General features: G+C 42.3%; 1 protein-coding gene across 1 annotated transcript in view; it reads left to right on the top strand.

Moving 5' to 3' along the window:
* The window catches only part of avil (advillin), a 32,214-nt gene that overhangs the window by 16,724 nt on the left and 2,493 nt on the right, over window positions 1-12,997 (top strand). Inside the window, exons 14-19 of the mRNA XM_088338588.1 lie at window positions 5,242-5,418; window positions 5,486-5,643; window positions 9,750-9,894; window positions 12,040-12,228; window positions 12,306-12,365; window positions 12,442-12,552. Of these exons, the coding sequence (XP_088194714.1) occupies window positions 5,242-5,418; window positions 5,486-5,643; window positions 9,750-9,894; window positions 12,040-12,228; window positions 12,306-12,365; window positions 12,442-12,552 (840 nt within the window). The remainder of the gene's footprint in view (window positions 1-5,241; window positions 5,419-5,485; window positions 5,644-9,749; window positions 9,895-12,039; window positions 12,229-12,305; window positions 12,366-12,441; window positions 12,553-12,997) is intronic.

Genomic DNA, 12,997 nt, shown 5'->3' with positions numbered 1-12,997 from the left:
CAAGATATCGTCATTTGTAATAACAGTGTGTTTTAAGCCTAGATTTAAACAGTTCCCCTGATGTTGCAGATAGAATCTCAGAGGGCAGAGCATTCCACAGCAAAGCAATCCTAGTACTGTATCTGTTTATTACACAACAAAATCACAAACCCTATTTACATTCTCAAGCATTAAAAAAATAAAAGTACGAGACCTTATTGACATTTTTTTACGAATTACTTCTGTACTTTCAAGTTATCATTTCAAGGTTAATCTTGCTGCTATATTGTGTTGCACTATACCAGGGGTGGCCAACCATTCAGCGACTAAGAGCCAATTTTTCGTCTGTGTTACTACAAAGAGCCACATCATAGTTGTTAACGGGGGCGAGTTGATTATTTTTTTTCTTTCTTACTAAAAAGCCACATTATACACATAAACATCTTTTAATCATGTACGCACGTATACGCAAATCTCTACTCGACTAGATCTGATGAAAATAACCACACCAACATGATAATATCAATAATTTTCAACAGTTAACATTGCGAGCACTGTTCCAGATCCATTATCGACTTGAGGTCTGAGAGCTCGGGATAGTCCTTGTCCTTCTCTTCCATGAACAGTTTCACTGGATCCAAAAGCTCAAAGAAGCGAGATAGTACCTGGCTTTTTGACAGCCACCTCACAGTGCAGTGCAGCGGCAGGTCACCTGGAAGTCCTTGGTCCAGTTCAGCGATGATTTTCCTGAATATCCTCCGGTTAAGCGCATGAGTGCAGATGAAGTTGACGATTTCCATCACAGGTTTCATGACGTTGTCAAATTTGAGTGATTTAGACACGAGTTGCTCCCTGTGGATGATGCAGTGGAAATCCCAAAGGTCTGGAAATGTTTGATCAGCTTTGTACAGTCCCACAAGCCCGTTCATTGATCCGATGATGGCTGGCGCTCCATCCGTAGCTCTTGCAGTTAGTTTGTTTGCCGGTTGTGCCCTTTTCCGACTCCTATGCAAAATCCCCCCCCCCCTCCGATTTTAAATGAAAAAAACAACAATGATTTGTTTACACCGCGGGATCCAATGCAACCAGGGTTTCATTCACAATAAAAAGACATTACATACAGATATTATAGTAAATCAAATAAATATTATTTGTGTACAATTAGCTGTGATTGCGGAAATCATAGCGTACAGTGACGTTGGTGACTTTTCCATCCGCGTTATCAAACGCATTTTGTAAAATACGATCGCGCTTTATTGTTTAAATAAACACGTTATATAGACTAGTATCTCCCAATTATTATAATTAGCTCGCTTTATTGTTTTAATAAGCGTTTTATATAGAATACGATCAGGGTGGGATGAATTTGCATAGGAGTCGGAAAAGGGCACAACAATGCCGTGTTACGTATCGTATAAGGCAGATAGACTTGCCATTACGTTCAATAAAATAATATAAACTCTCCCATTCTGGCAAAAACGTCCTGTGTTCTTCTTCATATTTTAGTTTGGCTGTGCCTTTTTACCTGCCATTTCGAGAGGTTATTTCACATAAATTGACTACAATACATTTTGTCAAACAAATATTTTCTCGTGGCTCGTTTTACGTCACTAAAACAGACATTCATTGTCGGAGTGCCATCTAGCTGTAGGGAAGGCAAATTACAGTGCCGGCTAAACATTCTTGATGCCTGTCATGTTACAGCTTCGAAAGAGCCGCATTAAACCAGTTTATAACAGCTCCTAAAGAGCCGCATGAAACTAGTTCAAGAGCCGCATGCGGCTCGAGAGCCGCGGGTTGGCCACCCCTGCACTATACTGTTGAAAATCTTTTCAGGACACTTCTTACTTCAGAGGTTATTCTGTCGCCATCATGTGGACGTTTTGGGGACTACAAAAATGTGGCGTAAAAATGCTTTTACCTTCATCTCCAACTTTATCAGCAATAAGCTTTTACTTATTGGTGCTTTTGTGAGTCCAGAGCATTTTGTTGACATGATGGCTTTTTGAGGAACCCGAAATTGACAAACATTTGCGTGTACATAACGTAGGTTTTCTAGCTGTTTGTGTCCAACGTAGACCGCAACGTTATTGACACACAAGCAGATACAGGCAGTAAAGGGGTGGGCAATTGTTTAGCAAATCATAATGCATAACACAATGAAAATCCGCCAAGTAGTGAGACCGTGAAAAGTAAACCGCGATACAGCGAGGGATTACTGTTGTAGTGTACTTGGTTGAGAAAAAAGTTTCTTTTGTGTAATTGAATTGCAGTTACTCCAAATTGCCCACAAGAGGACAGCAGAGGTCAACTAAAAATAATCCGTCTCATATTTGTTTTTTTCTGAAGGAGCTACATACATTAATCCCTCGGTTATCGCGGTTAATGGGGACCAAGACCACCCGCAAAAACTGAAAATCCGAGAAGTAGCGCCGCCCCTTCAAAAATGCTTAAAAAAACGTATACAGTATACCCCCCTGTATACATTACACCATATAGAATATGGGTAAAGAGAGAGAGTGTGAAATTCATGTTGTAAATATGTTGTATGTACACGGAATAGGACTGCAGCGAAATCACTACGAACCATTCAGTAAGATTTTATTAACCGCTCTCAACCACATGCAGCAATTGGGTTTATTTCGCTTGTTAACACTACCGGTTACATATTGAAACTAAAAACAGTGAAAATGTTATATTTGATGAGTGTTTGTGAAGCGTTTTGGGAAACAACAGTTAGAAAAATGGTCCGCGTTCATTTTAATGAGAGTCAAAGAGCTACCTTCTGACGATAACAACATACTTTAACTAGCGGCATCAAACGGCTTTTACAACAAATGCACGAAACCACACACAATTAGCCGTGTTTAGGTAGTACAAACAATCGCTCGCTTTTAGTATAATAAAGTCAAACTTGAGATGAAGCGGTAACTCACCATGACTAAGCATTGTGTCAGGGCCTCCCCCTCCCCTTCACAATAAGAGTGTCCACACCTAATGAGAGAATTGAGCAAAGATTTCCTAAGGTGTGTTTAAAAAGATTGACCCCAGTATCAATCTGCAGTTATGTCTCTTTTTTGTTGTTGTCCCAAAGTACCTTATATGCAAGAAAGGGAGGGTCTCTTTGTTCATCTGGGGTGCTCTCTTTTTAGAGTGATTTGGTTGAGAGACTTTTGCACGGGACAGCGCAAGCATCTTTAAAAAGCCTTGTGGCGTCATCGACCACCAGAAGCTTGTAATTCGAACCTGCAACGTGACCTCCTCTTATGGCAGGGTTCTTGCAGCTTTTATCAAAACAAAGGCCAAAATGTGTGTGATTAAATCAAACACACCACAATAAAACAGTAATAAATCATCACACATAGACAAATCACAAACATTTTGATTACAAGCTAACACTTTGGCGATTTAAACCTAATCTAGGGATGGTCATTTTCTTGAAACTAGGTCATTGTTGTTCAGATGCACACTTGCAGATGCCTGGTGTGCAATCTTCAAGATGTCCAACACAGGCGTGGTTCTGTCCCAACAGTGGGCCTAGTGCGGCAGCTCAGGTAGACCGTTGTGGTTCTATCCATCACAGTCGTGGTTCAGTTTATCAGGAGCCGTAAGCACTCCAATAACCCAAGAGGAGGGTTTTAGGGGATTAATGTGGATTCTTTCGAAGTTCCCTCTTTTTGATAGTGTCTGTAGCTGGAAAAGGGGGCAATAAGATAAGCACAATTGGCTTGAGCCATGTATAGGTTGTGAGAAGAAGAAAAGGGAGGGGTATGGAAAGCGGTAGGGTGGGCGGGACTGTTTTGCTAGAGGGTGCCGTTGAGTATTTGTCTAGCGGCTCTTTGGATTGCTTGGTTTTTGGCTTGTTGACGACCTCTTGAGGGAAATTGTTCCATGGTCCAGCAACACGAACAGCAGTCGACCCCTTTCTCCAGTTAAGCTGGAACTGTGGCAGCTGCATCTTCTGGGGGTGACTGCCTTCTCTGCAGTGCAGGTGTGAAGAACAGCTCTTGGGGGAGATCCACATTGCCATCGAGGATATTGTAAGCAGGGTTAAGTCTCTACGAGCTCTCCTACCGCTGCTCGTAAGTTGCGGAACCCCTGGACCATTTTAGTCATCAGTCCCTAAACTCGTTCGAGATGTTTGATGACCTTTACTAGGTACAGACAAGATGCCTGGCCTCAGTATTCAAGAATATGTCTCACCATGAAGATGTCAACTGACACTGTCTCAAACGACCAGTAAATCGGAACAGGATCCCACGAGCCTTGTTTTCCGCATTGATGCAGTGCACTGTGGGCTTAAAGGACAAATTGACAACGATGCTCGGGTCTTTTGCTTGGTCTGTCTCTGGTAGGAGCATGGTATCAGGCTTGAAGTGTAGAGGAATAGTTGGTTGGGAGCTGATTGCCAGATGACTGAATTTGTAAACATTGAGACATAAATCCAAAAAGTTTGACCATCTCCAGACTTGGTGGAGGTATCGACGAAGGTATTCAAATTTGCTCCCTGGAGAGATCATTTTGACATCATCGGCAAAGAGAAAAATTCTTTTGGTTTCTTTGTTTCACATCATGGCGGCGCCCTCGTTCGGCTGCGGCTGCATCGGCTCGCAACAGTTTTTTACACGTCGGCCATAAGACCCAGTCTTCGACTCAGTTTTGACGGCGCACAAAGTCGGCTCGAACTGCAGATTAAGATACGATCGCAGTTTTTTTTTTTGCTGGATATGTGATCATCCAGACATCAAGCGCTCGGTGCTACGACCACTCGGGAGTGTTTATTAGCCACGGACTGCTATGTCAACAAGACCCAGCGGCCTACAAAGCAGCGAAGCAGAGTGGCAAGACAGGGCGTGACCGCCGGACGGGGAAGCGAGGTTGTCGGGCCGTGTTAACAGCTAGGCTAAAGGCTAAATGCCTCTCCCGTCCATTCTCCAACGTTCGCTCTCTGGACAATAAACTGGACCATTTAACAACTGGAAGTGGCATCGAACCGCGAGATGACGAACTGCTGCGCTAAAATTCTGACGAAGACATGGTTAATCTTATCTATCCCGGCTGACGTTCAAAGTAACTGTGCGGGTCAGATGTATCGACATTTCGTTCTGTATACACGTGTATACGAATGACAATAAAGTAAATCTGAATCTGATCTGAAATAACCACCGGCAGCTAATTCTCAAGCACCAGGAAGAGCAAAGAGCCGATCACCGGAAAACATCACCTTACACTGTAATTTGTATTGTCCCCTTTCTGTTTCAGGGGGGCTCTTCTAGAAAAGGACTTTTCGACCCACAACAGGTACGTCTCTTCCAAGTTTATGGTCACGAGCCCTACAACACGAAAGCCATCGAGGTGCCGCCGCTGGCATCGTCTCTCAACTCCAACGACGTGTTTTTCCTCCAAAGTGAGAACGGACTTTATCTATGGTGTGGAAAGGTAAGTAGCAAACTCTGCAATGTAATAATGTTGGCCACGGGGATCTAAGGGCTTTTAGTGGTTTTAGGGAGCAAGCGGAGATGAGAGGCACATGGCAAAAGAGATCTGCTGTGCTATTGGCCACAACTTGCAGGGTATACACGGGCAGATCGTCGCCGAGGGGCACGAGCCTTTAGAATTCTGGGAGATCCTCGGAGGACAGGCTCCGTATGCCACCGATATGAGGTAAATGGGAATGAAAAAGGCAGTTTGTCCTGGTATTTGACTTTCCACTTGTGTCCTGTAAGCACCGTATTACTAGTTCAGGAAGCACATTTTTTGGTGCACATTATACATGAGGTTTTACACTAGAATATTACTGTGTTGGTGCAAAAATTGATCAGTGGAAAAGCTGACCACAATCAGAAAACTTTGGGTGCAACAGGTTCCGAACCCAGGTCACGGCAATGAGAGCACCAAATCTAACCTAATCAGTAGGCCACTAGTGATATAAATCAGGGATCTTCAACCTCTTCTGTACCAAAGACCGGCTTAACAATATTTTCGTGGCCCGGCCCAACAATTACATTGAAAATAATAATCATGACAATGATAATATTAGTAATGAAAATGATAATAAGCCTGAATTCCCTGTGTAATTACTAGACCACTAAAGCTTTAGATGACATAGGACAAGGAATTGGATTTTATCTCATCGTCACTCTTAGATGCCACGGTGTACAATGCAGTTTTGGCAGAATTTTTTCCCATAATGCTCCAATAAAAGGATGGACTCCGTGGCACAGCGAGTAAAAATAGTTTGATGATGATATAAGATGAAATGCCTTTTCTATATCATCAACAATCCTTTTTGTCTAGTTGTTAGAATTTGACACTGCTCTGTCCACTCCACGCATCGGCCCGGCATTGCAGTACCTCCGGGAACGGTGCATTCGCAATGATCGCAGCAAGGCTTTAGGGCTAGGACCTTAGCTTGGCCTTATGGCTGAGAGTAAGAGTCTCGGCTCCTAGGCTTTGCAGCGTATTATGAACTGACTGATAACGGATAATGGATAATGAATAAAGAAGACAGAACAATAACCCTTAAAAAATCTCCCCCCCCGTGCCGCGATCCGGGTTTGATTCCTGTTGCATCCAAGAGTGAGCAAATGTGGTCAGCGGTGTCTGTCAACTAATCAGTTATTGATCAAATACGGTAATATACTACTGTAAAACCTTGTGTATAACGGGCAAACCAAGTTTTTGGGGGGCTTGTATGCTCGAAAAAATATTGCATAAGCAATAAATAAGGCAAATTTTATTTCTTTCTGTCTGCACCCATGGCCCGGTACTGGTCGACAGCCCAGTGATGGCTGGCCCCTGATATAAATAATAATAATAATAATAATAATTTCCTTGTATTGTCATTCTGTGTAACAATGTACACAGAACGAAATGTCGATTGCACCTGACCCGTTGTAGCGAGCCTATGCAGCCGCAGCCAACAGAGGGCGCCGCCGACCACTTTTTAAGTCTTAGGAATGACTCGGCCGGGGCGCGAACCACCGACCTCCCAGTCTCAAAGCGGGCGCCTTAAATGACATAGGAAAAGGCATTACATTGGATCTCATTATCGCAGTACCAGAATTGAATGTTAGAGAACGGAGAAAAAAGAAAGTTGTCCTGAAAGAAATAAATAACAAACGCAAAAAGGCACGATGACGGAAATGACACCTTTGAGTATCTAGTGATAAATCTGACTTTGAAGGACATTAAAAAAACTACATTGTAATTTGTTTGTATTTTGTTCATAGTTTTCAATGTCAATAAATTAATTTAATCATGGCTGCACGTATTCAAAAAAGTTTGTCACTTACATTCCTTAGTTTGAGCTGAGAAAACGTGAAACAAAGTGTTTAACCAATTTTTAAACAAAAATTCAGTCATGCACTTTATACACAATGGGCTCCTTATACGTGATAAATAGGGTATATATAAGTAATTCAGACATAAATCAAATAATTGTATAAAAACAACTAAATACAAATGAATAAATTATAGTTTTTTTTAAGTTTCTTTATTATTTAAAAATAAATATTTTTTCTTACACTATAAGTATGTTGCAAAATATGTGGCAAAAATATGTACTGTATAGAGTGGCTTGCAAAACTATTTGGCCCCCCTTGAACTTTGTGACCTTTTGCCACATTTCAGACTTCAAACAAACAAGATATAAAACTGTAATTTCTTGTGAAGTATCAACAATAAGTGGGACACGATCATGAAGTGGAACACACTTCATTGGATATTTTAAACTTTTTTCACAAATAAAAAATGAAAAAGTGGGTGTGCAAAATTATTCAGCCCCTTTACTTTCAGTGCAGCAAACTCCAGAAGTTCAGTGAGGATCCCTTAAAAATCAGTCGTATTCTGCACAAATCTGGCCTCTATGGATGAGTGGCAAGGAGGAATCCATTTCTTAAAGACATCCATAAAAAGTGTCATTTAAAGTTTGAACCTGGGATACACACCAAACATGTGGAAGAAGGTGCTCTGGTCAGATGAGACCAAAATCGAACTTTTGGGCAACAATGCGAGACGCTATGTTTCCCCACAGTCAAACATGGTGATGGCAGCATCATGGTTTGGGCCTGATTTTCTACAGCAGGGACAGGGGAGATGGTTAAAATTGATGGGAAGATGGATGCAGCCAAATACAGGACCATTCTGGAAGAAAATCTGATGGAGTCCGCAAAAGACCTGAGACTGGGACGAAGAATTGTCTTCCAACAAGACAATGATCCAAATCTTAAAGCAAAAGCTACAATGGAATGGTTCACCAAAAACATATGAAGGTTTTAGGATGGCCAGTCAAAGTCCAGACCTCAATACAATTGAGAATCTGTGGAAAGAACTGAAAAATGCTGTTCACAAACGCTTTCCATCCAACCTCACTGAGATCGAGCTGTTTTGCAAGAAGGAATGGGCAAAAATATTAGTTTCTCGATGTGCAAAACTGATAGAGACATAACCCGAGCAACTTGCAGCTGTAATCGCAGCAAAAGGTGGCGTTCCAATTATTAACTCAATGGGGCTGAATAATTTTGCACACCCACCTTTTCGTTTTTTAGTAGTTAAAAAAGTTTAAAATATCCAATAAAGTGTGTTTCACTTCATGATTGTGTCCCACCTATTTTTGATTCTTCACAAGAAATTACAGTTTTATATCTTTATGTTTGAAGTCTGAAATGTGGCAAAAGGTCACAAAGTTCAAGGGGGCCAAATAGTTTCGTAAGCCACTGTATATATTTAAATTGTATATCAAGTTAATAAATACGAACGAGTAAAATCATCTGCCATTATTAGTAAGTGTGTCCAATAGCGACCAATAAGCCAGGGTGATGCCCGTATGTTTTACATTCTGATATGTTCTTTACTTTGAATAATACCCTTTGCCTGTATCGTCAAGAGGCCTATAAACATATATTGCCCGATTGATTTTTGGAGTACACTTATAGCATACCTGTCAACCTGTACGGTTTTGCCTCACAAAGTAGGTTTTTTATGCAGACGAGTACAACGTACAAGGAAATCTGTACGGAAATACGCAAATCTGTCAATGATGGGTACCATCCGGTATACACCGACTATCATCCATCCATCTATTATCTGCACCGCTTATCCTCAGTAGGGTCGCGGGGGGTGCTGGAGCCCTTCCCAGCCATCCTTGGGCAGTGGACACCCTGAACTGGTTGCCAGCCAGTCCACGGCACACAGGGACAGACAATTCGCTCGCTCATTCACACCCAGGGACAATTTGGACCGGCTAATTAACCTGACATGCATGTTTTTGGAATGTGGGAGGAAACCGGAGCGTCCGGAAGAAACCCACACAAGCACGGGGAGAACATGCAAACTCCGCACAGGAAGGTTGGTAGCTGGATTTGATCCCATGACCTCATAACTGTGCCGCACACGCGCTAACCACCGCGACGCACCCACTATCACGAAACGGCAAATCAATCAAGTCAAAGGAGTTCGCCGCGGAAGCCTCTATCTCAGTATTGTTTTTTTCGTTGCAAACGAAGCGAGCGGTTTGATGCTACAGTGCGCATGTGTCTGCCGCCTGGGGATTTTCCATCATGCATCATTCTGAAAAAAAAAAAAATATGGTATACGATTGTTTTGTATTTTGTACGGGAAAATACGACAGTTTGTACGGGCATGGAGCCGTGGAGGTTGACTGGTATGTTATAGTGCCAGATCTCTAGTGGCCATTTTATGACTTTTAACCACAAATGAATCATGCAATTTTAATGCTCGTGTTAATAGTATTTCGTGTGTATTTGTAGACCTGAGCAGACGGTTCCGGACTACGAGCCTCGCCTTTTCGAATGCTCCAACAAAACGGGCCAACTCGTGGTAACCGAAGTGGCCCACTTCATACAGGACGACCTCAGTGAAGATGACGTCATGTTACTAGACACTTGGGACCAGGTAGGGAGGGATCCTCCCAGGATTTGACATCCAATGAGTGATGTTTATTCGGGCACAGTGCACGAAAAGACAGCGCCAACTGCTAATTAACAACAGAGAACAAAAAAAAAAATTGCAAAAAACAAAAAGCAGCTGAACAATACAATAATATCATACATAAACATGATCCCAAAGGGAGAAAGCTTTTAAGTGCCCACCACTGTTACATGTTTTTGGCCTCAAATAATTCGGCAAGCCCCCCTGGGGGACGCGTTTGACATCTAAGAACATTTTTTTTTCTTACCGTCCTAGAATAAAGTGCAATTGCACCTCCACTACTTAAGGGGGCAGCGGCGCTCATTGGTAGAGTGTGCTCTCAGTGGTAAAACATCCACGCATTGAACAAGCATAGCCGAGAAAATGAGTATGAAGTGTAGACGAGGTGTTGCAAACCCTCAGGGACCCCATTAAAAAATAATTAACGGGGATGAGAAGACCGGCGGAGAGAGACAGGGATAAAGAGGAAACTGAAAGCTAAGACGAGGAACTTTATCAAAGTATACGTGGGAACCAGCTACACTGCGACCACTGTGTTATACAAGGAAATACCGATGGGCATAATATATTTAAAAAGTTTGGCAGCAGACCGCATGAGGCCAAATAAATTAAGCTGTCATATAATGACATTACACAGAAATCACGCAGATAAGACACTTTAGTCTTTTGGCGGGGCGCGAGTGGTTTTCTTCTTCCGAAGGGAGGAGGGGTTTGTGACAGAAAATTAGAAAACAAGGAAATTACATTTCAAACTTATAATAGTGTCGCTAATAAATCATATAGTACCTGATACCCAACGTAAATCTTTTGAAAACAAAATAAACTTCATACTTATGATAATAACACGAGTGACTCGTATTACATATGAGCAACGGTGGATTAAAAATAAAACCGGTTTTAAAACTTCTTTCCACTTTCGAGGATTGTCATGCCCTTAGAAGACTTCCTTGCTTTAACTGCCTCATTATTCTTAAGAATTGTACAAGTCGTTGATGGATTACAGCAATTCAACATAGCGAAGGTAGCCATTCGGGTGCCTTCTTCATATTTTCTTGATAATCACAGCATTGTTTCCATGGTTATCATGTTTTTTTCTTCTCACTTAAGCATCACCCCAAGCCTTGGGAGCCACAGCGAATAAATACAGGACAGAAAATACAGGATTGTACGCCTTTACTAAGCACAAGATTCTGAACTAAATGAAGAGCGACGGGCTTTGTGGGAGGGAGCAGCCAATAGCATACAGGCATTTTCATGATACTCTGCCAAAAAACCAATAGCATACCAGCATTTTATATGACATCAGGCAATAGCAGATAGGCATCTTGGAGACATAATTCTAGATACTTACAAATTGTATACGTTTTTGGGCATGTGAAATTATTTGTTGTCATTTGGTTGGGAAAATGATGTAAAGAGGGGCCGAAAAAAATCTTATTCCACACGGTAAGGTGACATCATCGTAAGGCGGGGTAGCCGTTTTGCAGGGGTCTGTTGAACAGTGGCCTGTCACGAAACGGAGCGGGAAACAGGAAAAAAGGACCCATTCGCGTAGACGTACTCACTATTTATTGGGGGAAGGATGAGGAGGGTGCGCACACTCGATCCGGGGATCAATGGTCGCGGAGTGGATTAGAAATCAAAACAAAAGACAAGTTGTCAAAAACAAACGGATCAGACCAAAAAACAAAACAGGATCAAATACGGACAGATTCACAGAACTAGGCATTTAACAGGTTTTAACAGAAATCTCACAGAGTTTAACCAGGTTTAACAAACGTTCCAGCAACGCACAGTACAAAGGAGCGCGCTTAAGTACTCCAAGAGCAATCAGTCCAATGCGTCTCAGCCGGTGTCCAGGGGCGGGACCCGCTCCGTTTCGTGACATGGCCTCTCTACATACAAGATGAATTTTTACCCAGATCGAGCTTGAATCTAGAACTAATTTTCCCCTTAAGAAATGACGGCAAACTGATTCATGCGTTCCTGGCCTGCCAAAATCAGCCAAGATAACCCAAAATAGCTATAAAACACATATTCCCGATCACTAAAAACACATTCAAATTGTAATTGAACATCCTGGGCATCATGCGTTTCCTTCCACGCTAGGTCTTTCTATGGATCGGCAAGGAGGCCAACAGAGTGGAACGCAAGGAAGCGGTGGTAACCTGTCAGGAATACCTGCGCACACACCCCGGCGACCGAGATCCCAGTACCCCTATCTTCTTGGTCAAGCAGGGGTTCGAACCGAACACCTTCATCGGCTGGTTCCCATCCTGGGATCCTCACAAATGGAGCGTAAGCAACGTTTTCCTGAAAAATTCTATCAGATTGTGAAAGTGTGCCTGATGAATCGCCTTGTACGGAAACGGCAGGAGGGGAAGAGCTACGAGGAACTGAAGAGGGAGCTAGGAAACCTTTCAAACATGATCGATGTATGGACGTGCCGTACGCTCGGATATTTGCTAGTTTATCGAGTTGATCGAAGCGCTTGTTTTCACTGCTTTGTAGGTTTACAGCGGCGCGGAAAATGACGCCTACTTCGAGTGCTTCCCCGCTGAGGTTTTAGTCAAAAAGCTCGCTAGCGAGCTCCCCAGAAACGTGGACCCCGCCCAGAAAGAGGTTTGTTTATTGGCATACGTTTCCAAAACGTATCCTGTGATACAGAAAAAAAGGAAGGATATTAAGGCCACTTAAAGGCACAATGCGTAATAATTGACTAGATGTTGTTGGATTGTGTAGCGCAAGGGTCTCAAAAAACCCCGCCATTAGCGGCCCTCAGGATTATAGTTGTGAGGCCCTGCCTTAATGAGAAAATTTAATGAGCAGTGTGTATTATGTGACCATTTGATGTTGTAGTAGTCTGTCGTGCAACAGAAAACGAGTGTTAAAAATTATAAAGATGGAAATGATGGAGACACAAAGTGACCACAAAGCACCATTTTCTTTTTATATTTTTTTGCTCAGTCTTTAGCCAGGTTTTTGGTTTTTTGGGGGTCATGTCATCTCCAACTAAGTGAGGCTCATTTTTTTGGCGTATTTTTTAATATGAATGACATTTTTCTAA

Source organism: Urocampus carinirostris, chromosome 6 (assembly GCF_059441175.1).
Source record: "Urocampus carinirostris isolate Australia breed hairy pipefish chromosome 6, RoL_Ucar_1.0, whole genome shotgun sequence".
In the NCBI taxonomy this organism is placed as follows: domain Eukaryota; kingdom Metazoa; phylum Chordata; class Actinopteri; order Syngnathiformes; family Syngnathidae; genus Urocampus; species Urocampus carinirostris.
This window is presented reverse-complemented; position numbering and strand designations above follow the sequence as displayed.